Source organism: Anopheles gambiae, chromosome X (genome assembly GCF_943734735.2).
Source record: "Anopheles gambiae chromosome X, idAnoGambNW_F1_1, whole genome shotgun sequence".
Lineage (NCBI taxonomy): Eukaryota > Metazoa > Arthropoda > Insecta > Diptera > Culicidae > Anopheles > Anopheles gambiae.
The window spans coordinates 7,393,294-7,420,795 of NC_064600.1; the positions used below are offsets into that span (position 1 = coordinate 7,393,294).

Sequence of the window (27,502 nt, forward strand, 5' to 3'; positions counted from 1 at the left end):
CTGGGCCACACTGACACACCGCACAGGCCCCACATGCTCCACCGACGTCGCTTTTCCGAGTGGCTCGAGCTAAATTGCGCTCTCTTCCTCTCTCTCTCTCGCGCTCATCTATTTGCTGGTCGCTCACACTGCCAGCCCAGTACAGGGTTTACCAGTCCAATGAACAACTGTCCACTTGTTTATAACCATAGTCGTTTTGAATAGACACCGCTGTCTACCACTTGCTCACACGTCAGATGGTGTAAGCTACTCTGTCCAATTCAATAACACAATTTTCGCCTTCGATTGCACAACGGTCGGATTCGGCACGGTTTCTTGTGGTTGTTGTATAATTAACAAAATTAATGTTTTGATTTATTAAAATGTATAGCTTATACTGCATATTGCTTGAATAAAAGAAACGTATTTGAAAATGTTTTGTTTTTGCAAAATTTGTCCCAACAAAACAAACAATGCCGAATCTGACAGTTGCTAATCGAAGGCGAAAATTGTGTTATAGAATTGGACAGAGTAGCTTACACCATCTGACGTGTGAGCAAGTGGTAGACAGCGGTGTCTATTCAAAACGACTATTGTTATATACAAGTGGACAGTTGTTTATTATGCTGGTAAACCCTGTAATGAGTGGCGCGTTCCCGCACTCTCACAACAGTGTGTGCGCGCGCGAGCGAGCGAGTGAGAGAGAGAGCGAGAGGCAGAAGAGAACGCGCGTGTGTGTTGATGGGGCTCGCGCGCCACTACATGTTGAACGCGGCCGCTTCCGTGTGCGTATTGTCAGCAGTACGCTCCAAACGATCAGACGTGTGTCTAAGCCGCGCGCCCCCCCTGAGAACTAAGAAGAAGAAGAAGAAGAAGAAGAAGGAAAAAAGTGCCACATTTTCTTAACAAAAGTTTACACCCTAAAAACAGTTGTTGCGTGCGTGCGTGCGTGTGTACGTGTGTCTTGCCTGTGTGCCGCCGTGTGTTGTTGTTTTCTATGTGCTCCATGGTGCGTAAGGAAGGCGTGGGGAGGGTGAATGGGAATGAAAGGGGAAGCAGGGAGAGGGGGGAGGGGGGGGGGGGGGGGTAGGGGAGCTGTTGTGTGTTCGAATGGGCGAATATTTCGATTTGACTTTCGTCGCGCGCGTGTGTGTGTGTGTTTGTGTTTATGTGTACTGTATGTGTGTTTGTGTGTGCTTGTTCTCCCCGTTACTCTTTATCTGCTATTTTCTTCCAAATCTTCCACAACGGTTTTTTGGGGTGGTTAGTTATGCGAAGTGAAGGGGGGGGGGGGGCGGAGGGGGTGGGTTGTGATGGGGTGACTGATGATTGTGTTGATGTTGATTTTCGCTTATTCGCTTTAGTGTGCTGTGGTTCTTCCACACACAAACATGCTCTCTATCTCACGTACACACACACATTCTCCCTCTCTTTCCCACTCCCTGTTACACCATCCCCAATGTAGCTCCCAACGTAGCGTTTTGAGTGAAAGGAACTGCCTGCGACTGCGGCTGCTGGTTCCCCTTTTTTATGGCTCAACCACACTATTATCAAGCTAACCAACACTTCATGCCGTATCTACCCCCCCCCCCCCCCCCCCCCCCCCCTTCCCCGCCGCCCCCAACCCGGGAACAAACACAACAAGCAATAACGAAAACAAAACAACAACAACAACAACAACACAACCCTCAACCCCGGTCCAGCCGGAAAGATTCGTAGAGCCCCCGGAGCATTGAAAGCATATTGCAGAGCAAGCGAGCAAAAAGAAAGAGCAAAAAGAGGGTGGGCAGATTAAAAAAAAAATAAATCAAGATTCGAACAGCGCGCGCCCCACGCGACCGTTTGATGGTTGTGTTGTTTGGACGCGTTCCACACACACACACCCACCCAACCCAGCCTAACGGTTCCACTGGCCCGACGAGCGGCGGTGGTGGTTGTGTGTCACTGGTGTCACAGACTCCTCGTGCGTGCACCCACACCCTCCAAGGAGCGGGACGGCTACGCGGAGCTGTGGATCGGTTTTTTAATAATAATAATAATGAGCAGCGTGTCTTGGAAGCAAAATTATTCTTCGCAAAGTGTAATGTCCGCTGTCACAACATCCAACACAGCTGTGCACATCCACCTGTATGTGTGTGACAGATCCGCTACACAATCGTGCATATTTTTAAATCCTTCCACCCCATTGCTTCCGCATCTGACCCCCCCCCCCCCCAAAAGCAGAGAAGATTTGTTGTTCCTAGCATGAACGTGTGTGTGAGAGAGAGAGAGAGAGAAATGACAAAAAACCCCACTCCCTCCCGCCTCCCACAACCGCCTCCTTCGTTAGGGTTCTAAGTTCTATAACAAAAGGTTTTGAGGCTTTTGCTTTCGCTCTCTTGCTTTTGAGCCGCGCGACCATTGCATGATTCAATGTTGCATTCGCCCTCGCGTTGGCCTCTGGGCGGGCTCGATGTGGTGCGGGAGGGACGTGCGCGGTGTTGTGAGTAAATAAAAACAACCACCGCGCATCCTCATCATCTCCCAGTCGGCTTTAATAACGACGCGTCTCCGCGTTCCTCCACGACGACGACGACGACGCCGACGGACCGGCCGGCCGCACCGGAACTTTCCACAGTCAGAGACAGGGCAGGGCTCCGAAGTCCACTACGAAGTAGCGGGCTTTTCCATCAACAACACAAAGGCCCCTCGCGCACGTTACGCGAAGGAAAAATAAGAAAGAAGGAAAGAAAACCATCCCAAGAGCGCGATCGCGCGTCAATGCCGGGCCCTGCGTTATCACGATAATCACACCGAGCAGCTCTTCGAGACGCTTCCGCTTGTGCGCTTGTGTTTTGAGTTTGTTGCTCAAACGTTGGTGCACAAACTTTGCCGCCTGCTGCAATCAATACCGCCAAGGAGCGCAGCCCTTTACCACAGCGCGCTGCTGACACTGCTCAATCGATGGCTGAGATGGCTTGGGTGCCGGGCGTTTGGTGAGGCCAGCCAAACGGGTCCGGCGCCTGGCAAGCTGGTCGCAGGAAGCACTTTTCAAGGCCATGCTGCCATACGGTCTTGGGAAAAATTGAACGAAAGCTTCGTGTGTGTGTTGTGTGGACGGGTGTGTGTGTATGACAGGTGTAGGTGGACAATGTGCTGTTGTTGTTTTCCCCCCAAATAGATTTGTAGAATTTTGCGTTACGTAAACACGAAGAGTTTGAGGAACAAAAGTATCCTGACTAAACTTAAACTTAATTAAACTTGATTCAAACATAAAGAAGACTCTTTTTTGTGGTTTACGGGCATTTTGGTCCTTCTTTTGCTTTATATGGGCCTATTTGTGCTGCCGTTTGCGAGAACGCTTCGTGGTGCAGTGGTCAAGTTAACGAATTTTGCACACTAGAAGTCGAGCGTTCGATTCCAGGGTTTGTGGTGTTATGTCATTAGCCAAAAACTTTTATCCTGTGGGGTTAGTAAGTTGTATAATGTTAAATAATTCCGGGTACGTGTGTTATTAAGTAAGTGTGATCATAATAGTTATTCACGGTAAGAAGAAATCAAGCAGAAAGAAGTTTGCCCATTGTGTTTCGGACAAGGAGGTTTAAACAAGAAATACGTGATTCGTGCACATTGTATTGCAATTTAGCAACATTAATGGGAGGAATGCTTATTCGTGGTATCAGGTTTTATAGACTTCCAAAGCGTCGTCAAAGGTTTCAGAAGGTCATGAAAACAGGTACGAGTGGTGTGTGTGGTGCTGCTGGTCTTTTAATGATGCTCACCTTTAGCTTGGTTGGATTTAGATGATCAATCTTCACTGAGTTAGAATGGTGGTGGCCTTCAGCAGCTCAAGCCACCTGCAGAAAAAAAAAGTTTTGTAACGAAAAGGTAAAAAATACCATTCTGCTCTACTTGTTCGTAATTACTGCTGCAGAAGAGCATACTTACTAATTTATGACACAGATTAAGCATGCTTTGTTGAATTGGTAGTCATGCAACTTACGATCATAGATCTTTTGCTACATCCTGTAGCCAGGTACAAAATACTCTCCCTGATCAATCAATTTCTGCTGATAGACCCCCCCCCCTTCTTTTATGTATCTCTCTCGCTATCTATGTTTCGATTCGATCTGCTTCATCACACTACTCCAGCTGTGAAAATACAAAGTGTGCGGAGAAGCAAAACCGTTTACAGGGTTCACTCCCGGGTCCGCTTTTATTGCTGCTGTTGGGTTTTAAACCGGCACCCTTGGCCCCGTAATTTCACGCAAAGCGTGGAGAATGTGCAAAAACATCCAGCACCCAAAGAGCGCAGTATTGGGCCTACTTTAATACACATACACACACACACACATGTGTGTGTGTGTGTGTGTGTGTGTGTGACCTTTACTATCCAGCGCCCTGTTCCACGTTTCACACTCTGCGGCTGTGTTTAGTTTGAAAAATAAATAAACAATAAGGATGCTAGCAAACATATGCATAACAAGGTGCAACATTGTTAGAAGTTTCAGTAAAATACAGTAGAATGATCTCAACCCATCAGTGTGAAGTATTTTGTACTTTTCTAGGGGAGACAACTTGAATTTTGTCCTGTTGACAGGTGGCAATTAATTCGAATCTAAAGCTATCACTTCGGGATGTTTTTATTCGTTACACCTCACCCATCAGTCCAATGATAAGTTACTAAAATCAATCGCTTTGGGCAATTTTGTGTAAACCTCTCTTGTACCACAGCAGAGGCCTCATTATAGGCACATCAGGGAGCCACTGACTAATTTGTCTTGCGACAGATGATGGTTGTGTTTTCTTTGGTGTAATGAGACCGCAATCGATCATGCGGTACACCTTCAAGTGCTGTCGTCTATTAGACCCCCAGGCAGCAGCGCTTCAATACGGCGTGGCGCTTCAACAGATCTGCAGGCCCTCTGTAAAATGTGAACGCGTTGTTCAGCTCCGATTTTCTTGCAGTACAGTACAGTGCCCCATTGGTGAATGTTTGGCAGATGTAGAGTTACATTTACGTTGCTTTGTTTAATGATTGAAACCTACCAATATAATAAGCGAAACTGCTCATTTAGCAGAGTATAGCTGTCCTGTGTAGGGAATTTATTCGAATGGAGCAATATTTCAAAGTGCTTGCTACTGTATGCTTACAAACTGGAAACAATCGCTGCGGCCAGGTAGTCTAATGGAACAGACGGCGGTTTGCTGTACCATCCGGAGCTGGTTCAATTCCAAAGGAAAGGAAGAAATATAATAATCTCAAACGCCTGATTTGATATGTGTTAAATCCTCAAGAGGATGGCATCACAAATATGACTTACTTACGTCAGTGTAATACATTTTAAGGTATGGTTGTGTATGGAAGTACAGGAATTCCAGTGCTCGAGGACTTTCATTTAATGCCTGTGAAAGGTTTAAACCCTTTTATTGGAAGCTCATGGAAGAACTCAGACACGATTGAGCTCCTAGTCGGAGCTACTGTGTCTACATCTCTCAGTCCGATAAGAATCTGGATGTTTTAGTAGGGGTTATGTGGAGTGTAAAGGATTTGTTCACATAGACACACACACACACACACAGCCTATACATGGTCTTTGTGCGTGCCAGATGTGTCAGATCTCAAGTCATCGTGGATCCTCCGCGGACATTCGACTGCATCAAAGCAATCGCCGCCTCCGCCGCATTCTGTAGGCCGGCCTCCGTCCCGACAGCTCACTTTGATCGATTGCTCGGGCGTGCGAAGCCTCCGTTCTTTGTGTGTGCGCGCACGTAGTGAGGGAATAAGGGCCCGAACCTGCCCCGCGCGGCGACCTGAGACGGGAGCTACTGAGTAGTGGCGTTTTTAGTACTGGCTGACCCGGACGGCAAAATACGGGAAGTTGATCGAATTTCGGCCGAGCTGTATCAGATTCGGCAATTAGATCCAACGTGGGAAAAGTGTGTGTCTCGCCACAGCTGTGTGGCTATCTAGAGGCGATAGCGAGCGAGCGACCGACCGACCGAGAGATACCGTATGGAAACGTGCATTGAAACAGTGTATGAGAGAGCGAGAGAAAGATAGAGAGAGAGAGAGAAGGCTAAGCGAGATATGGAGAGCAATCGTTAGCTGCTGTGGAGATTCCAATTGAAATGTAGCCGCTGCTGAATATGGGACAAGACTGTGTGTGTGGGTGAGTGTGTGACCGGATGCGTGTGTGTTATATTGCCGCCCAGCAATGGGGGGAGAAACCTGCCGTCACGGTTTATTTTGGAGCGTTGATCGATGTTATGCTCCAGAATGTTATAAATGTTCCATTTCTTTTGGGGAGGAGTGGGAGTGTGTGCGCGTGTGTGCGAGTGGGTAGTCCGTTACAGAAAGCGACTTAGAAATACTAGAGTAAGAGAGAGAGAGAGAAAGAGAGGGAGAGACAGAGATGGCGAGAAGGTAAGGTGTGTGTTGGATAAGGTGGTTGTGGGCATTCTTGTTTTTTGTTAGTCGGTGTTTGCGTGTGTTTTAGGTTTTATACATTCAGAATTGACTCCAACAAAAAAAAAAAAAAACAACCAGAAAGAGAGGGAGAGGTGCGAACAAACTGTAAGATAATGAAGCGCAGTGCAGTGTGCGTAAGTGTGTGCCGGGACCTGTGGTTGATTGAAAGAAATAGAACGAAGAGACGTCATCGTGAGCACCACCATATCTCGGCGGTAGTGGTAGTAGTAGGGTCCGGTGCGGGTTTCGTTGTTTGTGTCACATCCATTCCGCTGCAACAATCAACACTAGCAACATAGAGAGAGAGAGAGAGTGTATGTGTATCATAACAGCGGCAGCAGCAACACGTTCGACTACAATCAACACCACAGCCGGACACGGACAAAACCCAGCAACCAAACAGCCGTCACGACACGGATGACAATCGAGCGAGAAAAGGAGAAAAGTGAAATTGTTTTTTTTTGTATCGGCTGCTCCAAACAAACACACAGAACGCATCTCGACGTGTAACATGTCTCTCTGTTTCTCTCTCTCTCTCTGTCTATCCTGTCTCTGTCTAGGAGTAATTTAGATAATGTCGATGTAATAGCGCGTGTCCCTCGACTTCTGTCTGCTGTTGTCGTTATTGTCGGTGCGGAGTGTCAGGTGGAAACACACATACACACACACACCTGCAAGTGGCTATACACTGCGCCCGATAGCTAGCTTGGTTAATGTGTGTGCGTATGTGTGGTAACCCTATCGGAGGAAGAGTTGTTGTTGTAGTTTTGTTTTTGTTGCAACAGTCAACCAACCTCTTTACCTCTGTTTTACTCTCGCGATTGGTTCTAAAGCAGCGCTTAACAAGCCGCAAGACGGAACTGGATTTTGCAATCGGCTCGCCCTCTGTTTCGGTTGGTTTTTGTTTGTTTGGCTTGGTTGACTGAGCTGATTTGATATGGTGGAATGGTTTTGAAAAGAGAGCAACAACAACAACAACAACAACATCAACTCATCTAAACATATGTTGAGTAAGAGGGCAGAGAAGTGGGTGTTAGTGGGTGGTAAAGGGGTTCGAGCAAGACTTTGTAGTGAGCATCATGGGTAAACTACACAACCATACATAGAGGATATGTGTATACACTTAAATCCTTCCAACCTTCCACCACCTCTGTAAACCCATCCCTCCCCTCGTGGAGAGGGGAGGGGGTGGGGGGTGGTTGACACGCGAATGGAATGTCGTTGTAATTCTCACAATTCCACACAATTTCAGCAAATATTCCTATGCAGGAAGATGGTATAATAACTCCTCTCTCACTCTCTCATTCACTCTTTCTCTCTCTCTCTCTCTCTCTCTCTCTCTCTCTCTCTCTCTCTCGGGCACTCAGAGGCTCAAATGTGTGTAACAACAGCACTACAAAACAAACGACACACACTCCCCTCTCTCTCTTTCTCTCTCTCTCTCTCTCTCTCTCTCTCTCCCTCTCTCTCTCTCTCCGCAGGGTTTTTGCGCTGAGTTATATATAGATATTCGGTTAAACAGCCATTTGCATGGATATGGGGATTTGACCTTGGCCGGCCCCAAACACACACGCACACAGCACTGTGTACGTGCGCGGTTCCTTAGTTTCGATCATCTTCCGTAGCACCCACCCTCTCGCTCCTCTTTCTATTCCATCTACTTACTGCGGTGTTTGATGGGGGTGGGTGGGGGCGTTTGTGGGTGGTTATTTAGCGCACACATAAAAGTGTGCGCGCGCGTATAGTTTGTGCGGGAAGGGGGCGGGGGGGGGGGGGGGGGGGGTGTGGTAGGCGATGGTGGTGGATGGTAAGGAGAAAATTGATACAGAGAATCCTTCCTTTATTTATTCGTAGAATAACGACTCTCCATATTGAATTTTACAACATCCAACCAAACCCGACCGCCTCTCTACTGATCATATCACATAATATTTTCCGAGGCTGATTGACACTTTCAAGCGCAATCTCAGAATTGGAAAAGATTTTGGATGCATGTGTGTGGTGGTGGTGGTGGTGGTCCGAGGGAACAATCGGGAATTGAACCCGTGAACTTCAGTATGGGAGATTAATGCGTTGCCCATGGTATCATACAAGGGCTTCTTGGTTCCGCCGTTACAGATCGGTGTATATCTATCCGAGGATGAGTGCAGGTACCAGATACAGCTCTATTTAGTCCTTTTTCCGCTGTTAAATGCTCCTCCTAACAGAGCCTTCGTAAGGTCTGAAAGATATTTGCAAGAAAGTTGAAGTCATATTACCGATAGTGGTCGTACGCGCAGTACCAGGACCCATCAAAGTTTATTGCTGCACACGAAAATGTCAAAAGAGCGCCTGTCCCTTTCCTCCTCAGACACAGCGGGGATCCTCCTGTTTGGGTGGGAGGATCTTCCTACTGCCTAAAAAACAAAATATCCTTCAGGAAGGAAGACAGGCAGAAAACACAACCAAAAAAACCTACAACCTACTCCCTGTAGTGTAGTGTCTACTTCCCTAATATGCTTGTTTATGCGTTTTATGATGCTACCTGGCAAAAAAACCAACAAAAAAGCAGAGGATGTATGTTAGGCCAAGGGACTGAGGCGAAACATGAAAACGAAAAAAAAAGCTCCAAAAGGGCACACAAACAATTGTCTCGCGTATTTTCTTCCAAACAACCACCTTCACCTACACTGAACTTTCGTGAGGTATGGGGAGGGGGGATGGCGTGGGATGTGTCCGGAGGATTGGGGGAGGACTCTAACATTGCTAATACACGCCCAACCAGCACGCGATGACGGAATACATCGAGCACTTGGGGATGGAAAACGAGGTAAGGGGATCGTCGCGTGTTCGGGGGAGGCGGGCGTTCTCTCCTAGCGCGATTTAAAGGGCAGAGTCTATCGATTGACGGCTAAAAATAGCACCTTCTCCAGAGGCCACAACCCATCGCCGCACCCCATCGCCCCACCCCTCCCGGGGGTGGGGTACCTTTTTATTTTATTGCGTATATATGCGCGAGCTCAAAGCACAAACGCCCACACATACGCTCATATCCATCCACCCACATATACATATGCACACACACTAACACACACATATACAAAGCACCCATGCTCACATACCAAAGCATATGCGGGTGAGAATTGTGTTGTATGCCAGTGTTACACGCGATGCTATTGCCCAGTTATCGCCCGGGTGGATTTCGGGGCGGCGGGTCCGGCAAAGGCAAAGGAGGAGGCAGAAATGCTAGCGCTTGGACTTGGAGCTACTGCTTTGCTCTCGTTGGCGTCTCGTTCCCTTGCCCGATCGGTATTTATGTTGGCAAAATGTCGGACAGAAGAAGAACCGTACGTAGTGTTTGGCCCGTCCTTGCGTGCGCCACCCCCTGGTATGGGGCTTTCGGCACTGTTCGCGCAAAAGACCGCAGAAGTAAAAGTGTCCCAGGTCCACCCATATGGGTTACAGGACCCATGACCTTGCCAAAGATCGATAAGCAAACAAACGACCAAAAACAAAATAATTGCACTTTCCTTGCACGGTTTACCTGTAAGGAGGCCTGTGTGGAGGCTATATACGGGGGGAAACGGGGCGGGGGGAGGGGGGAACTAAGTTACTAAAAGGAGCATTACTGCACCCGTTAAACAATTGTAATCCAAGCTTCCTTTTCTTACCGTTTATTGTAGAAATGGCACGTGATTCGACCATGGGAAGAGACCGAGTACTAGTCGTGCCGAACACCGGTATCGCCCTGAACAGCAGCAGCTCATCGTCGCAGATAGCGGCACCGGCCGACATTAGCCAGCAGATCCTGGAGGTGAGTGGCGTCCCCGTGGACCCCAATGCGCATTCCGTTGCAGGTTGTATTCTAATGCGCCTTCGCGCTCCACTTGTGTCTCGTCCCCTATCCCATCGGTGCAGCTGCAAAAGGAGCAGGAGCTTGAGAAGCAGAAACTATGGCACGCGTTCCAGGAGAAGAATAAGGAGCTCGAGATGCAGCACCGCCAGCAGCTGGAGCACAAATTTCAGGTAGGAGCGCTATTTACGCGGTTGCACTTTTGTCAAACGTTTCTAACGATGTTTCTCCACCTTCTCCCTCCCTCGTTAGGAGTTACGCGATCAACGGATAGCGGAGGAAGCGGCCCAGCAGCGGGAGCGGCGGGAACGGGAAGCGATCAAGCGCAAGGAAAAGCACGAGTGCTGTGCGAACGCGAGCTCGGAGGTGAAACAGAAGCTACAGGTAAGGGATGGCGTGGTTGGCGATGAACGGATTGGCGGGAAACTAATCGGCGCATTTGTTTACTATCCTCTTCTTCCTATTCTTCTTCCTCTTGCAGACTTTCCTGATACAGAAGAAACAGGCCGCTGCATCGAATGGGTTATCTTCCCCGCTGCCGTACAGAAATTGGTAAAATTGCGATTGCGCGCCCTGTGAAGGCGATGTGAAGCGATGTAGTGTACACGAGATTAGGCAGAACAGTTGTTTTGCATACAGGAATACAGGGTTTTCCTTCTTCTTCAAATTACGCAGTCACAGTTAGCGCACTTTCTGAACGCTGCTCTGTGTGGCTTGAAGTGGATTTTGTTCGGGTAGATGAGCTATCAGTACCGATTGGAATCCGTTTGGAATGAGGATGTCCCATTAGTTTGAAATTAGTTCGTTGCATTTTAAGGGAACTTTTTGTATGATTGGCATGTACACAAATCGATGCTTTCGATCTTTAACCTTATCTTGATGTGTAAAGGCATTTTTTTACAAGAAGAGTATTTTAAAACATTCTCTCGCTTTTCTCAAAGGTGTTAAAAATCTTTAATTTATCCTCGCTTTTTGTACCATGTCAACCATGTACAGTTGAAACATCGCTTAAAGACTTTAATCCGTTGCAGTGATTCAATCGTTATCAGTGCTGCAAACATATGCTTGATGCTCATTGCTGATACTCAATGATCGTGCGTCACGACATGCCGAACGTGACGTGCGAATGCTTGAGTCAACCCCGATACTCTGACTGACAAGCTGAGCTTAGTACCGGCGCAAGCATAATCGTGATTTTTTTCTTGCTGCGAACAGCAAATTAGCTCGCGTACACAACTGTGATGATCAGCGGTGAGACTCAAACAGTTGGTGGACGGATCACATGCTTGGTGACATTTTTTGTATCACCCAACTCTTGGTCATTCACTTGGTCACGACATTTTCTGTCGGTGATGGTCACAACAACTGTTTGAGTATCACCTCTGATCATCACAGTAGAGCTCGTCACGCTGACATGATTTTGTTTCAGCCGGAATTTGTCATGACTATGTCAGTTACATTTTGCAGAACTGTTCACAGTAAAACAAAGTGACTGACCATGACAAAGTTGGTGACTGACCATGACAAAAAGTAACTGACCATGACAAAATGTCATCAAGCTTTTGTTTTGTCGATTTTTTTGTCTTGTCGTTACGAAAGGCATATGTGGAGCATTTAGATTTGCTCGTTATGCAAAAAACTCACTATAAGGGGTACTCGTTACGAGAGGGGTTCCACCGTATATGAACCGTTGATATTCAAGCTTTAAGATTCAAGGGAAAATTAGGGAAGTGTACCATTCTTCACAAAGCCTTCGGAAGCACTCGATAAACTTGATGCAGCTCGAACTCCTCTAACAACCGGTCGCACGCGGCATTTCTTTTCCTCTCCCCCCACTTCTCTTTCCACCGCACACAGGGGCGTCGTCAAATCATCGTCCGGAGAGTCACTCCCGGGCGGTGCCGTTGCAGCGGCCGTTAGCTCCCATCCGTACAAAATCCCTCCGCCGCCGAGCTCGATCGCGAAGTACGATCCGGACTTTCCGCTCCGCAAGACAGGTACGCCCAGCCCCAAAAGCTTCCCGCGCCCTCCCCCAAAAGCCCTATCCTTCAGCATCGTTTTCCCCTTTGCGAAAGAAGTTTTCAATTTCCTCTCGCTTCCCCCACATGGGAGTGATTTCCTCCTTTGTGTTGGTTATGCCTACCTTTAACGTTTAATCCTTTTAACGCCTTCGCCTGCGTTTTTGTGTGTATTTGTTTATTTTTTGTGTATGCAAAATGTCACGCAAAGCAACATGAAAGTTTGCTGTGACTTTTGGCTGTTGTTGCGACTGATTATCTAATTCAATGATTCACGCTGAAACGAACTCTGTTTAATAATATGAACGCTCAAACTGCATGTATTGTGTTTTCTTTTTCTTTTTTTACATTAACATGATCGATTTATTCGTATTTATCTAAACCCTTAAATGATTGTGTGTTTCTAGAGAAGAGAAACAGTTTGAAACTAAAATCACCTTCAGCAACCTCAAGGCTTAATTTCTGTCCTTTTGTTCCGTATCCCTCCGTCTACTCCTTAAATGATGTTTTCCTTCCTCATTCATACCCTGCAAACACTCCCCCGGAAAATTGGGGATTTCCCGCTTGTTTGATGTTGTTGTTATTTATTTTTTCTTTACGCGCATAATGCAACTACTGACTCACTAACTGACTACCGCCGCAGCATCCGAACCGAACCTGCTGAAAATTCGCCTCAAGCAGCGGGTGATCGAGAAGCGCTCGCTGAACGGGCCACTGGCCGCCCGCCGCCAGGAGCGCCTGCGCCGGCTCCAGAAGCAGCAGCACAACCAGGCGCTCGCGCAAACAAGTACGTATTCGTGTCCGACCGAAATCGGTCGGGGATCGTTTTTTCTTTGCGACTTTGTCTCTTTGTCACTCTTTCAGCGGTACCCATCTACTCTCCACCCCCCCCAAACCCAATCCCAAACCTTCACATTGTTTCGGAATCTGTGGTCCCGTCGGCTGTAAAAGGGCCGGGAAAAGGCCGACCAGTTTGCTAACAGAAAAACAAACCTCCCCGTCTCAATATGCTGCGCTATGAACGCTTGTGTGTTGTGTGTGTGTGTGTTTGATCGTGTTTAACTAACATATATTTTTTAACGTTTTTTTTCTGAACCACACACTACCATAACCGATCTTCACAACCCGTCTCTCGCTGCCGAGAAGGACGTCTGTGTTCTCGTTGTGTTCGAGCGCAAACACAAACACACACATACATCCTTTCTTGGAGCTTTTTTGTTTCTTTTTTTTTCCCTGTTGTTGCTGCGTTTTATGATATATTAATGTGTTTAATTCGCCTGCTTTTTAGATTGTGCGGCGTCGGCTAGCGTCGCTACAACCGATTCGGGCCCGAACTCGCCACCGACCGTGGGCAGCCGCGCTTCGCCCACGAACGCACCGATTCAGGAGGAGAACGAGGACCCACAGTACGGCTCGGTCACGTCCCGTGCCAGCATCAACGATCTGTCGCTGTTCAGCTCCCCCTCGATGCCCAACATTTCGCTCGGCCGGCCGCACCTGGGCTCGTCTGCCGCTGCCTCCGTTGCTCATCTGGTAAGTGTTGCCCAGTACAGTTTCCCACTTCCGTTCTAACCGCGTTTGTGTGTGTTTGTGTCCGTTTTTTTTTTGTATCCAGGCTCTGAACGCAACCAGACCGACGCATCTCGGCGTGGGGGCAGGCATCGGGGGCCAGGCTGGCAGCGTACCGTTCGGCAGTCCGATGCTGGACCTGAGCGAGCAGCAGCAGCGCAGCCAGAACGTGGCCGTGGCTGCGGCGGCCGCTGCGGCCGCTGCTGCGGCTGCCGCCGCCGCCAGCGGCGTGGTCGGGCTGGAGCGGGCCCACCTGGCCGCCGGTGGGCTGCATGGGGCGGCCGGGCCCGGTTCGGCCGCCAGCCTCTACCACCACCAGCCCTCGATCACGGACGCGCACGTGGCCCAGGCCCGGCTGCACAAGCAGGGGCACCGGCCGCTCGGGCGCACCCAGTCGGCGCCGCTCCCGCTCGGCCACCCGATGCTGGCCGGGGCCAACAGTGCAGCAGCGGCCATGATGAACATCAACCAGACGCACTTTGAGAACAGCGAGGTAAGCGAACGATCAAGCACGAATTCCATGCGCAACTTTGATGCAAGTCGAGTCGAGAAAGTTGGCTCGAAAAGTCCATTTTGAAGGGCAGTCGAAACCACAGAAGGAGTCAAATATCTGGACAATTTTAAAATATTGGTCGACAAGATTGGATCGTTAGCAAAATTGATAAAAGATACTTCAGTTACAGTACATGATAGAAAAAATCTTCATAAAACTAAAACATGTGTGGTTCAATTTGACAAACCATCGTTCTCGATCCATTTATCGCTAGGAATTTGTTCTCGAGAACGAATGGCTTGAATCGAATTTCAAATCGTTAGAAAATGCAGACGAGTTCAAGCGCAAAGCTCTACTGGCAGCTGCTTTTCGATACAAAGTGCCTTCAGTTCAAAGTGAACCCATGTTTCCTTAGGAACTTTAAACTAGACGTTGAGGCAATCTGATAGCAAGAATAGAATAAGCCAGAATATAGGGGTTCGAATCATATAACAAAATAGTTCCAATCACTTAGAGGAATGTTGCAAGCATGCTGTTGGATATTTGCAATCATATAGGGGAATTTTGCAATCGATTAGGGGAATTTGGCAAGCATACTGTGGAGCTGTCATTAGACTGTGGGTGCCGCTGCAAATACCCCAAAATACTTTCGTTAATTTTCCTTATTTTTCATGTTTAATTATTACTCCGCGGCAGGATTTATTTAGTTTATCATGTGTACAGCTGAATGCCATGCGAAAACAACTCCAAAATTATGTTTTTTTTTTAGAAATCATCATCGGTATCAACTCAAAGCACCCACAGTCTGATGACAGCTCCACAGTATGCTTGCCAAATTCCCCCAGTCGATTGCAACATTGCAAACTTCCACAGCTTGCTGTAATCGAACTATTCCCTTACATGATTCGAAACCCTGTATAAATTGGCAGTTTGTAAGTGAAGTGTTTCAACAATGAAAATGCATGAAAGTGTATGAAGACTACAAATGTGTTTTGAAACGTTTCCGAATGGATTATCAAACGATAGCATTAGAAGCACCGTAAATAGAACCATCAAATGGAGCATCATTTGTAAAATAGTTTCAGTGGATCCTCGCAAAACAAGTTGAATCCGTTCCAGCAACTGATTTGTTATTTTAAAAAAGTAGTCGTGGCGCTCTTTTCTATATAATTCGTATCAAAAGTGTAATAATTGATTCCATGACTGCTAATGTGCTGGTATTAGGTACATACATGTAACGGAACAAAATGAAAAATGTCTTAAATAATACTTTTATGTGGGAAGATATTTGTATTACACAATTTCTTTGATTTTTTGATTTCGCACATTATGCGAGACACCCGTTATTAGGGGTACTCGTTATGAAGGATTCAAGTGGGATTAGAATAGATCAACTATTTATCATTTAACGGGCAATTTGACGCCTACTTTGATTTCGACTGTTCGTCTGGAATAATTGTCTCCATTGCACTTGAAAACAACAATACTTGCTCACATATACTTACCCCAGCACACTCGCTTTGCTTTACAGGCTGAACGGCAGGCGTACGAGCAGCACATGCTGATGAAGCAAAAGATACGCCAGACGGCTCTGACGCGCGCCGCCAACTGCGTCAACCGCGAGCCGCAGCTGCGCGAGGAGGTCGAATCGAACGAGGTGATCGACCTGACCGACAAGAAGCAGCCGCCGAAGACGGTGCTGGCGAGCAGCGTCATCAAGAGCACCTCCCAGTCGCACCTGCTGTCGTCGTCGTCGCACGGTGTCGACGGCGAGCCGCCGACTGCCCAGCAGCAGCAGCAGCAACAGCAGCAGCACCTGTCCGAGCTGATCCACCAGCAGCAGCACTATCACCGCGAGCGGGAGCTCTTTATGCGCCGCTCGATACAGCTGTCCGTGCTGGAGGACCCGTACTCGCACCATGCGGGCAGCGCGGGAGGCAGTGGCGGCGCAGCAGCAGCAGCGGCGGTGGCAGCGGCCGCCGCCAACCTGCTGCGACCACTGTCCCGCACCTCCTCCAGCCCGCTCGTGCATCTGAGCTCGATCGGAGGCGGTGGCGGCGGTGGAAGCGGTTCGGGCGGCGCCCATCCGACGGCCCAGCAAAGCATGTTCTCCGACACTGGGCAGGGGGCGGGCGGTGACGACGATCTGCCACCGCCAGTGAACCTGACCGTGCAGAACCGCAGCCGCTCGCTGCTCAGCTACACGCACGAGGGGCTGGCGGCGGCGATGGCATCGGCGTCGTCCTCCTCCTCCTCCCCCGCAACGGCCGGCGCGCTGGGTGGGGCGGCCGGGACGTCGTGCGGCAGCCCGCCCGGCATGGCCCTGCAGCTCACTACCTCCTCGTCCGCGTCCGCCATCATCGGGGCGAGCCGCGAGCAGAAGCTGCGTCCCGCCACCACCGGGCTCGCGTTCGACAGCCTGATGCTGAAGCACGTGTGCGCGTGCGGGGACAACGCGAACCACCCGGAGCACAGCGGCCGGCTGCAGAGCATCTGGGCCCGGCTGCTCGGCACCGGGCTGGCCATCCGCTGCGACAAGCTGCGGTCGCGCAAGGCAACCCAGGAGGAGCTGCAGACGGTGCACACCGAGGGGCACGCGCTCCTGTTCGGCACCAGCCAGCTGAACCGGCAGAAGGTGGACACGAGCCGCGTCAGCTTCGTGCGGCTGGCGTGCGGTGGCGTCGGCGTCGACCTCGACACGACCTGGAACGAGCATCATACGGCGGCGGCGGCCCGCATGGCCGCCGGCTGCGTCATCGACCTGAGCTACAAGGTGGCGCGGGGCGAAAATCGGAACGGGTTCGCGGTGGTGCGGCCCCCCGGCCACCACGCCGAGGCGGACGCGGCCATGGGCTTCTGCTTCTTCAACTCGATCGCGCTGGCGGCCCGGCTGCTGCGCCACCGGATGCCGCACGAGATGCGCCGCATCCTGATCGTCGACTGGGACGTGCACCACGGGAACGGCACGCAGCAGGCGTTCTACGACGACGCGTCCGTCCTGTACCTGTCCGTGCACCGGCACGACGATGGCAACTTTTTCCCCGGCACCGGCGGCCCGGCCGAGTGCGGGGTCGGCACCGGCCTCGGCTACAACGTGAACGTGGCCTGGTCCGGCGGCGTCAACCCACCGCTCGGCGACGCGGAGTATCTGGCCGCGTTCCGCACGGTGGTGATGCCGATCGCGCGCGACTTCGCGCCGGACATTGTGCTCGTGTCGGCCGGTTTCGATGCGGCCGTCGGGCATCCGGCCCCGCTCGGCGGGTACGTGGTGTCGCCCGCCTGCTTCGGCCATCTGACGCGCGAACTGATGCAGCTCGCCAACGGGAAGGTACGGTGGTTCAAGTCATCATTTTTTTTTTGTCCGTCAGGCATCAGTTTCGGAAAACTATTCCCCAAAACATCCCAAAGCTAGTCAGCCCAAGTTATTTAATCCATCATTTAATGATAATCAATTAAAATGTCATGATTTTTATACCGATTCTGAACATTTTTATGAAGCCGCCCCTTAGTTGACATGTACAGGCGTTAAGAAAGACGTAATAATTAATTACATTTAAATTGAATTAAATTTAAAATTAAAATAACAAGATGAACCCCTTCACAGCTTTGTCCACAGGATTATACCAACAGGATTCTATCTAGATTTGGTCTAAATTCGAACTAAAATTTGTTTTTTTAATGATAGTTTAATTTTTCATCGAAAACAGATTTACAACGGTTGACAATTTTGTTGTTCTATTTTTCAAAAGCACGAGACTGTGAAGTGGTTAAAGTATTTTTTTAATGTTCTTATAATTGTAATTTTATGTATCAACATTGTTGATTTATAGACAAAAAATAGATACCCTTCAACTACCACATTTCAGCACCTCAGTAAATGATAATTGTTACAGGATTTTTCAGGGGTTCTCATAGTTGTTTTTATCCTTGACTCTCTCCTATTGGAAGTGAACATCATATGTTGGAAATTGGACTATATGGCATCCTTTTTGCCAGATTTCTTGGAAATTCCTATTGTGCTATTCCTATTTATCCAACAAGGGTACTATAGAGTCCAATCCCTATTACATTAAGTTCATGTTACGGAAGAAAGATATATTAAAATGTCCCACAGCTATGATAACTCCTGGAAAACTCTGTAAGCATGAAAGGGAAAGACAGAATGCGCATGACGATTAGCCGATCGAACAATAACAATTTCCCGTATTTTTTTCTTCAGATTGTGCTCGCGCTAGAGGGCGGTTACGATCTGCCTGCCATTTGCGATTCGGCCGAGGAGTGCGTGCGGGCACTGCTCGGCGAAAGCACCTCCTCGATCGCACCGTCCGAGCTGGCTCGGCCCCCGTGCCAGGCAGCGGTCGAGACGCTGCAGAAAACGATCGCCATCCAGGTGTCGCACTGGCCGTGCGTCAAGCGGCTCGCCCACACGGTCGGCCTGTCCGCGCTCCAGGCGCACAGCAGCGAACGGGAAGAGTCGGACACGGTGACCGCGATGGCCGGACTGTCGATGCAGCCCCTAAAGAGGTAAGCTGGCGAATCCCTACCGTAGACTGATTATTAAATAGCCTTTTTTTTATTGTTGCCCTTTTTTCGGTTTCAACATCATGCGCTTAATCGCCAATGCAACAGAACGTCCGATGTGTCCTGCGAAGACTCCGAGGAACCGATGGACCAGGATGAGTCCAAATAATTGTATATAAGTATGTGCGTGTGTATGTGTGTATGTGCGTGTGCGTGTGGTGGAGAGTGGGGCAAGACAAAACCTCCCCCCACCCTCCCACCTGTCACCACGAGCACGACCTTTGGCGCGTGAAAAAAACCTTTTTTTGACTATCGTTTAGCTATTGGGATCGACTAGGCTGTCGTTTGATAGAAGAAGAAGAAAAAACGAACAGAAATATTGAATGGATAGAGCGAGAGCGGGAGAGAGAGAGAGAGAGATAGAGATAGAGAGCGATATCTACGGTAGGAATTTCCAGGCGTGGAAAAGTGAAACTTTTCCAATTGGATGGAAATTGTTGTGTTAATACTTTTTTTTCTGTTTAGTTTTGTAATCCCTATTTGTGGGCACGCTCAGAATGTTGCTAGTTGTTTCCTCTATACGTGAATGTGTGTGTGCGTGTGTGTTTGTGTCGTGTGGATTGGGACACAGCACCGTGTGCAGTTGGGCGGCCCGCGTGAACCACGGGTAGAGGTCGGGAGGATGTCTTTGGAACGAATCGATGTGATGTGTTAAATGTTGAACCATAGTTTTTTGTTATATCGACTGCAGCTGGTATCCACACCCACATACTCGCACAAACACACGGCCACATAACCGCACACACACATGGTCACACACATCAACCATCTTCATATTAGGTTACTCTTGGCAATAACTTTTAAAGTGGGATAATCGTAACAGCAAAAAAAAAAACAATACCCAATGCGAGTAAACACAAACATAATGAACAGAGAACGGCAGAGTAAGTGGGTGTGTGGATGTGTGTGTGTGTGCGCGTCTGTGTGTATGTTAATGTGGGTGGCGGGGGGGGGGGGGGAGGGGGGAGTTGTTCATTAGGATCGATTTGTTCATCGAAATGTGCAATTATTCAAGCGGGGAGGGGTGCAGGATAATAATACTTAACAGTTTAGCTATTGTACGCGTTTTGTGAAAGCGTAAAGCGTAAAAATTAAAAGGTTAGCAAAGGTGTTTGTTCTTCTGTGGCTGGAACGGGGGATGAGAGTGTTTGCGTCCGTTGTGTGTACGCAACCTTCTTTTTTCCTCTCCGCGTTGTGCATATATGGATTATAGAGATGGAACAGAAGAAGAAGAAGCAAAAAACAACTCTTTCATATTTAATAATCGTAGAAATAATTTGTTGGACGGGTCCGCTACGGAAACGAAGCAAACGAGCTGAGGGAGAGAGAGAGATAGAGAAAAAGAGGGCAAGAAATAGAGATAGAGGAAAAGGGAAGAAGATAACAGTACGAAAACAAACAAAGGATTAACAAACAAATCAAACAAACAAAAAATCTATTATACGAAAAGAGAGAGAAAGAGAAACAAAACAAACACTCACACTCACACATGTTGAAAACTAAATACTGCGTCTATTGCTTTTTGTAATTGTGCGAGCCGCGGTTGTAAACTATATGTTTTTCTTTTGAAAAAAAAAATATACATATGTCGTAATGAGTTCCTTCCGGTTTGCAAAATTATGTGACAAGACCGAGAGATAGCTAGGGTGTGTGTGTGTGGGTGGGGGCTGGAAAACATTTTTACACACTTAGAGAACACAGTTAGATAGAGCAAATTGGACCGATGCAGGCGCTCTTAGCATCGAGCAGAGCGTTGAGGAATGTTTTTGATAAAAGACACAGATTTTTTTTTTTATTTCCATCTTCCTTCATGGCCATGACACAGTTTGTAACACACATATATATGCACACATACACATTAATTCTTTCACAAATTAGCACACAGACATACACACTCACACACACACACACACACACACACACACACACACACACACACACACACACACACACACACACACACACACACACACACACACACACACACACAATTATTTTGCATGGTTGTTGTAGACATCCGGTTAGGGACAGAGAATTTCGTAAATCCCTCCACTGTGAGCAGATGTTTGGCAGTAGCGTGGCTCAAACGAATTTCATGTTGGTCATTGTTTTGTTTCCGTTGTTACCTCCTGTGTCTCCATCTACTTGTGATAGGTTTTACTCCGGCGTCATCCTTCGGAAAACTTCCCCTGGGGGGAAGAGCATGGTAGGATTTGTATGCTCTTGTTGTCTATAAGTGGTACTGTTTGTTATAAAAAAAGAAAAAAAAACGAGATATCGAGCTAAGCTGAAAGGGGAAAGATACAGAGAGAGAGAGAGAGAGAGAGAGAGAGAGAGAGAGAGAGAAAGAGAGAGAGAGAGAGAAAGATAGTGAAACACTATAGCATATTTTAAAGATATAAGGTTTTTGGGTTTTGGCTAGTGGGTGAGATTTGGAAAAGTGTTACTAGAGTTGTCCAGAACAGACTATTTTTATGCTGCTCTCTTGCCTATTCTACTACGCAGGGCCAGTGTTGCAGTGTGGGGAGAAGAAGTAAACTATAGCAAATTACAGCGCAACAAGGTGCAACGCGAACCCTCTTACATTATGCGTGAAGCGCAGCGAAGCTTTTATAAAGAGCTAACCAACGATTTATGTGGTGATATGGATTGTGTAACACATGATACTACCTATGGTGTGTGTATGTGTGTGTGTGTGTTGTGTATAATTTATAACAAACAAACATACAGAAGAAAAAAACATACAAGTGCACCAAAAACTGTCACGAAAATATTCCGTCTAAATTATTAACTTCTAAGCATTGTAACGGTCGTACAAGTATTTTGAACAAAACAAAAACATAATACAACAAAAAATTGCTAGAAGCAGAGAGGTGCGATAAGGAAGGGAGAGAAAAAAAGAGAGAGAAATAGAGATAGAGAGAAAGAGAGAGAGAGAAAGAGAAAGAGAAAGAGAAAGAGAAAGAGAAAGAGAAAGAGAAAGAGAAAATTAAAGCAGCAGAAGCAACAAAACAACGTAATAAAACAAAGGAAATAACGAACGTATCAAAAGAGTTATTAAATGTTAAAATGTGTGAGTGTGTGTGTGTGTGCGCCAGTTTTGTGTGTGTGTGTGTGTCAGTGGGTGTGTTTGTGGCAAACATTTATATATAAAAAAGTACACAAGACAGAAACAACACATTAGCAGGAAACAAAAATACTACCAAATCTTCTGATTGTTAACGAAAAAAAGCAGGAACAAACAAAAACAAAAACAAAATGAAAACTGAGAAGAAAAGAAGAAGAACGTATGAACCTCTCTCGCCAGAGAAAAACAGCACAGTTGACTCATGTAAAAGATATACGAAAAAAACAAACAAACAAACAAAAAAAAAGAAACTCAAGTAGAATCAAATTGTCGCCAACAAATTTGCTACATTTGTGTATGTGTGTGAGTGTGTGCGGGTGTGTTTGTACGTCTGTTTAGGTGTATGCACGTCGTGTGTGTGTCTTGTTGTTTGTGACTGTTACATGATACACTGCCTCTTTTGCGATTAGGGCGGAAATGTGGGTGTGCATTGCTTTGTGAACCCAGAAACAGGGTGGGAAAATACCATTATCACACCAACATTCACGTGATGCTATGTATGGGTGTGTGTCGTCTGTTTTTTTTTTTTTACTAAATTGCTCAAGCATCAGCAAGCACAATACCCAATTTTCTAACAATGTTTGTGTGTGTGTGTGTGTGTGTGTGTGTGTGTATGTATGTATGTATCTCTCTCGCTCTCTTTCGCTCTCTCTCTCTCTCTCTCTCTCTCTCTCTCTCTCTCTCTCTTTCTCTTACTCTCTTTCGCTCTCTCGGTGTCTGTTGTGTAAGGAAATAACGTGTTTAAGCCACAATAGTTCACACACACACACACACACACACACACACACACACACACACACACACACACACACACACACACACACACACACACACACACACACACACACACACACACACACACACACACACACACACACTTTCTTATGGGAAGTGAACTTCATATGATAGAATTTGGAGTCTATGGCACCCTTTTTGGACAGGTTTCTTAGAAATTCCTATTGGATTTATTCAATATTTAAGGATGCTACAGAGTCCTATTCCCTTACATTAAGTTCATCTCACTTAAGAAAGAGTCAATACAGTGTCCCACAGCTATTAGAACTCCTGCAAAACCCTGTATATTCGAATGCGCATTACCATACGCAAGACAAACGTCCACGTGTTGCCTAGGAGATGCGACCGCTACCTCTCAGCTGGTTTATTATTGAAATCCACACAAAATAGCAGGTTCTATCCACCCAGACTTCTCTCTCCTTATTCACACACACATACACACACACATACACATACACATAAATATATATATATACATAGATAGTAAATCAAAACAAAGCAAAACAACGTAGGGCGAAGATACTAAGTGAAGTTGAGCCATCAAAACGTGGGAGAAAACGATAAAAAAAAAAAACAAAACAAAACAAAACAAAAACGCTCGCAGTGATATCATTGTTTCAGGTAAACACAAAACGTGTGCATGCGTACCATGGAAATTCGTAGTGTGTATGTTGGTGTACAGCTATAATATGATGTGCGTGGTATCATCCCCTTCCCTCCTTGGCTAACCAATTTTCAATGGGAAAATGGATATGGTGGCAGGGGTTTTCGGCATTGGTCTGTAAATGCTGCCCTTGATGGCCAACAGTCAAAGGATGTTTAGTGTTCCATTGCGACTCCCATTTTCTCTCTCTCTCTCTCTCTCTCTCTCTCTCTCTCTCTCTCCTTGCATCGATCATGTTCTTTACAAATCCTTATTCAATGTGTCTGCGTGTGTCTGTATGCATTTGTGCATCAAGTGGAATATAATAGCTGTGAAACAGGGACGAGTTAAGGATATAGGGAAAGCTTTTCCAGTAAGAAAAAAAAATGGCGGGAAAAAAGAACAATAGTACTTACACACGGGCACAAAGGAAAGGGTGGCACCTATACATCTATAGGTGTGTGTGTGTGTTTGTTTTATTTTTTAAATTGTGAGGAGCCTACCCTATACTCCTCCTCTTTTGTGCAATGGAGAGAACATGACAAGTTGTAATGCAAAGTGAGATTTCCCGGTCCCGGAGAGCGGTGCCGTTTGCCCGTCGGTACTAATTGCTAGTAAACGTTTTTACAACGAACATATTACACGCTCCTCGTTACCATGTGGGCGCGTGTGTAAATCCCCCGTGGGTGGTGATGGTGTTAGGAGTGTACTGGGAAGAGCAAACCTCTTCGTTATTTTAAAAGAAAGGAAAGAGTAAGCAAATCCGCGAAAAGCGTGACACCCAGTGGTTGGCAACAGGAACAGATTAAAAATAATATTTAAAAACAAAAATAATATTTTAGTAAACTTGATAATGCTACAAAGCTCAAAGCTGGGAAGGGTGTTTGTGCGATAGGATGGATGGATGAGCTTATTTAAGGAGAAGGAAAACAAACGTATATATTTGCTCCGCTAGCTGTGGGACTTCTTCGAACCGAAAAAGGATACTTAAAAAAAATCAAAAAAAAAAAAATAATAAACAAAAGGAAGCCCCGAAGGATAAGAAAAACAATTTAAATGTTTTATGTACGTTACACAACAAAAAGCAAGAGAGAACGTAAGGGACACACACACACACACACACACACACACACACACACACACACACACACACACACACACACACACACACAAATTGTAAAAGAAAAGAAAAAAGCAACAAAATGTTATGAAACGTGCAATTATACGATTGGTTAGAAAGTGTAACACTAAGTAACACAACACTAAGACGATAAAACTTAAACGAACCAAAACCACTTCCCCTCAGCCATCCATCTTTCAAGTGTTGTAGCACAGCCCCCCCCCAGCACAGCAACGTCCCCTGTAAAAGGGCATATTTGCGCCCAGGCATCACCACAACTCACAGCCTGTATCTGTGCATCTGGACTATTTTTTCCCCAATACTAGTGCACTTGGCAGATGGATTCTAAAATTGTGTTCGTGTGTATGTGTGTGTGTGTATATGTGCGTGCGTGTGGTACACTTTTATGTATGTATCCTCTTGTTACACTGCTTACCAACACACCCTGAACCTCATTATGCGTGCACGTTTGAGTGTGTGTATGTTAGGAGAAAGTGCGTTCGCTTTAAAAAGAGAGAGAAAGAGAGAGAAAGAGTTTAACAAACAAGAAACAAACAAAAAAAAACAGTTTATCAAAACAAACGAACATAATAGAGAGGAAGCGTTATACATACATAAAAAATTAGAAAAAAGAAAGAGAAACAAACGAGGAAGAAAAAGAAAGAGAGAGAAAAAAAGATAGAGCGAGAGAGAAAGAGAGAGAGAGAGATAGAAAGAGAGAGAGACAGAGAGAGAGAGAGTAATAGAGAGAAAGAGAGAGAGAGCCTTTTTGTAACTAAACAAACGAAACGAAAACGAAAACGAAAGAGTGCTGGACACTTGTTTCATTTTTCATGTTTTTTTTTTTAATACTAATCATATTTTCAATACCACGAAGATTGTCATAGAATGAATTGTGCAGCCAAGGGAGTAGAGGAGTAGAGGAGAGCCGAATAAGAAGCGGGGAGGAGGATGGGGGTTGGGGGGGTATTCGAATCAACCGGAACTCGGATGCGGCGTGTTCTTCGCCGCCATCCCCACACAATCAGGGGCCCGTTCGTCGAACGAAACGAACGCGTCGCTCAGTCGTTGGGCTCAGTAGAAAACAGATACGATGATTTTCCAATATTTTGATACATAGACAACTGGTAGGTCATTGTGTGACAGTGAGAGTTTGCCGGTACCGCTGATTATATTTTAATTTTTTGTTTTTGCTAGCGCCAGAGACATACACTTCTCTCAACCCTCCGAATCCTCGCGCCATCAGAACGAGAAAACCGGTGTGTGTGTGTGAGAGATAGAGAGAGAGAGAGAGAGAGAGAGAAACAAAGCGACAGAGAGATATATAAAGAGAGCGAATGGGAGGAAGGCAGGAATTTATAGTTAAAAACTATGTAAGTCATTTTTACGCTTTTAAGAGGAACGACAGGGACAATATAGTGAAAAGGCATAGAAAAAAAAGCTGAGGATAAACAACAAAACGCGATTTTTGGGAGACATCGGCAGGGCATGCGCCATTGCTGTTTCTACGGTCCCGCAAAGCTGTCTGTTTTCTGTTCTGGTGGTGGTCGGTTGGTTGGTTGAGGTTGTCTTTGATGATACTGCTTCGTCGACAGCATTGGAGCGGGCTTGCAAATGGGGGAACGTGCCCTTATACTGACCACAAGGGGCTTGTGAGACACAGCCTCCTGTTAAAACGTTCAACGCGATGGGCTGGGTCTGCTAGGGACATTTTGGAAAACTTTAATCGGATTGCGCACACGTGGGGCATAATGCCTCTACGCATGTTAGGTTATTTGGAGATTGCTTCGTTTTGGTGGTGGTGGTAGTGGGTTTTCCCCCTTTCTCTCTCATCCTTCTCTTCAACCTGTAGTACCTCATCGGCCGCCACATTTGCCCGGTGTAGCGATTTGGGGTGAGATTTGGTCGTCCCCAACAACGCCCGCTCCCCGGCCATGTGCGCGAAAAGGGAATTGTTTCGAGAAGAAAGGCAACCCGTGTCTAAAAAAACAGTTTCTTGTCAGTCAAGATGTCCCTTCGCTCCCCCCCCCCACCCCTTATTGAAAATGAGGCGGTGCAGTTGTGCGGAGCAAACACGTTAAAAACGGAACATGTAGAGAATGATATTGCCGGGGGGAGCACAAACAAATGAAGAAGTTTAAATATATGAAGAAACAGAAGAACAGAAGAAATCGAAAGAGAGATATAGCGAGAAAGAGAAAGTATAACGAGAATGTCTGTGTGTTTGTCAGTAAGTGTGTGTGTGTGTGTGTGTTGAAACACAAAACACAATATATGCATATATACGTCAAACAATGTTGCAAAAAAGTGGAAAACGTAACGCATAATAATTAATCATCTTGAGACATTCCTATTAAACAAAGCAAAACAAACAAACAAACAAACACAAAAAAAAACAATGTTGTTATTCTAAGAGAACAAAAAGTATTTTATGAGAGTAAAAAAAAAGAGTATAATAAAATATGTTACGCATAAACACTATTTGGCCGATGTGTGGTGGTTGGTTTTGTGCATTTTTTTTGTGTATTTGCGAAAGAAACAGGAAAGAAAGGCGTGAAAGCAATTGTTTCAGCTGATCTTATGCCGTCAGGTTTGTTGAGTGCCAGATTTTGTTTAAATATGCTTCAAGACACTTTCGATGGATATTTGCGCAGTCTTGACAAACAGCAATTTCATAAGTAATGGCAGGTACTATGCTTTTATAGACCGCAGGTTTGTTAGCTTGCGAAAGGTTGGATTAATGTGTGAATATATGTTTTATTTATAAATATTATTCGTTATTAGATTGTTAATGGGATCTCCAAAAAGTAGTTTTTGATCGAATATTATTCCTAGATTATGTAATTGTTTAGGACCACTCGATAGGGGGTGTTGCCTGTTTTACAGGGGTTTCC

The 27,502-nt window shown here is 46.5% G+C and overlaps 1 protein-coding gene across 4 annotated transcripts in view; it reads left to right on the top strand.

Annotated features, from left to right (window-relative positions):
- LOC1271834 (histone deacetylase 4) overlaps positions 1 to 27,089 on the top strand; it is a 40,539-nt gene extending 13,450 nt beyond the window's left edge. The window contains exons 1-12 of one of the 4 annotated variants that reach the window (XM_061641908.1): positions 759 to 988; positions 10,093 to 10,223; positions 10,328 to 10,435; positions 10,515 to 10,646; positions 10,744 to 10,814; positions 12,120 to 12,259; positions 12,924 to 13,067; positions 13,569 to 13,813; positions 13,896 to 14,342; positions 15,874 to 17,670; positions 18,562 to 18,866; positions 18,972 to 27,089. In XM_061641908.1, coding sequence (XP_061497892.1) covers positions 10,095 to 10,223; positions 10,328 to 10,435; positions 10,515 to 10,646; positions 10,744 to 10,814; positions 12,120 to 12,259; positions 12,924 to 13,067; positions 13,569 to 13,813; positions 13,896 to 14,342; positions 15,874 to 17,670; positions 18,562 to 18,866; positions 18,972 to 19,032 — 3,579 coding nt within the window. In that variant the 5' untranslated portion in view covers positions 759 to 988; positions 10,093 to 10,094 and the 3' untranslated portion in view covers positions 19,033 to 27,089. Of the gene's footprint in view, positions 1 to 758; positions 989 to 8,264; positions 9,757 to 10,092; positions 10,224 to 10,327; positions 10,436 to 10,514; positions 10,647 to 10,743; positions 10,815 to 12,119; positions 12,260 to 12,923; positions 13,068 to 13,568; positions 13,814 to 13,895; positions 14,343 to 15,873; positions 17,671 to 18,561; positions 18,867 to 18,971 lie in introns of those variants that run through there. The other 3 variants (XM_061641917.1, XM_061641897.1, XM_061641921.1) reach the window with 3 other exon arrangements.
- Positions 27,090 to 27,502: the final 413 nt, after the last annotated feature.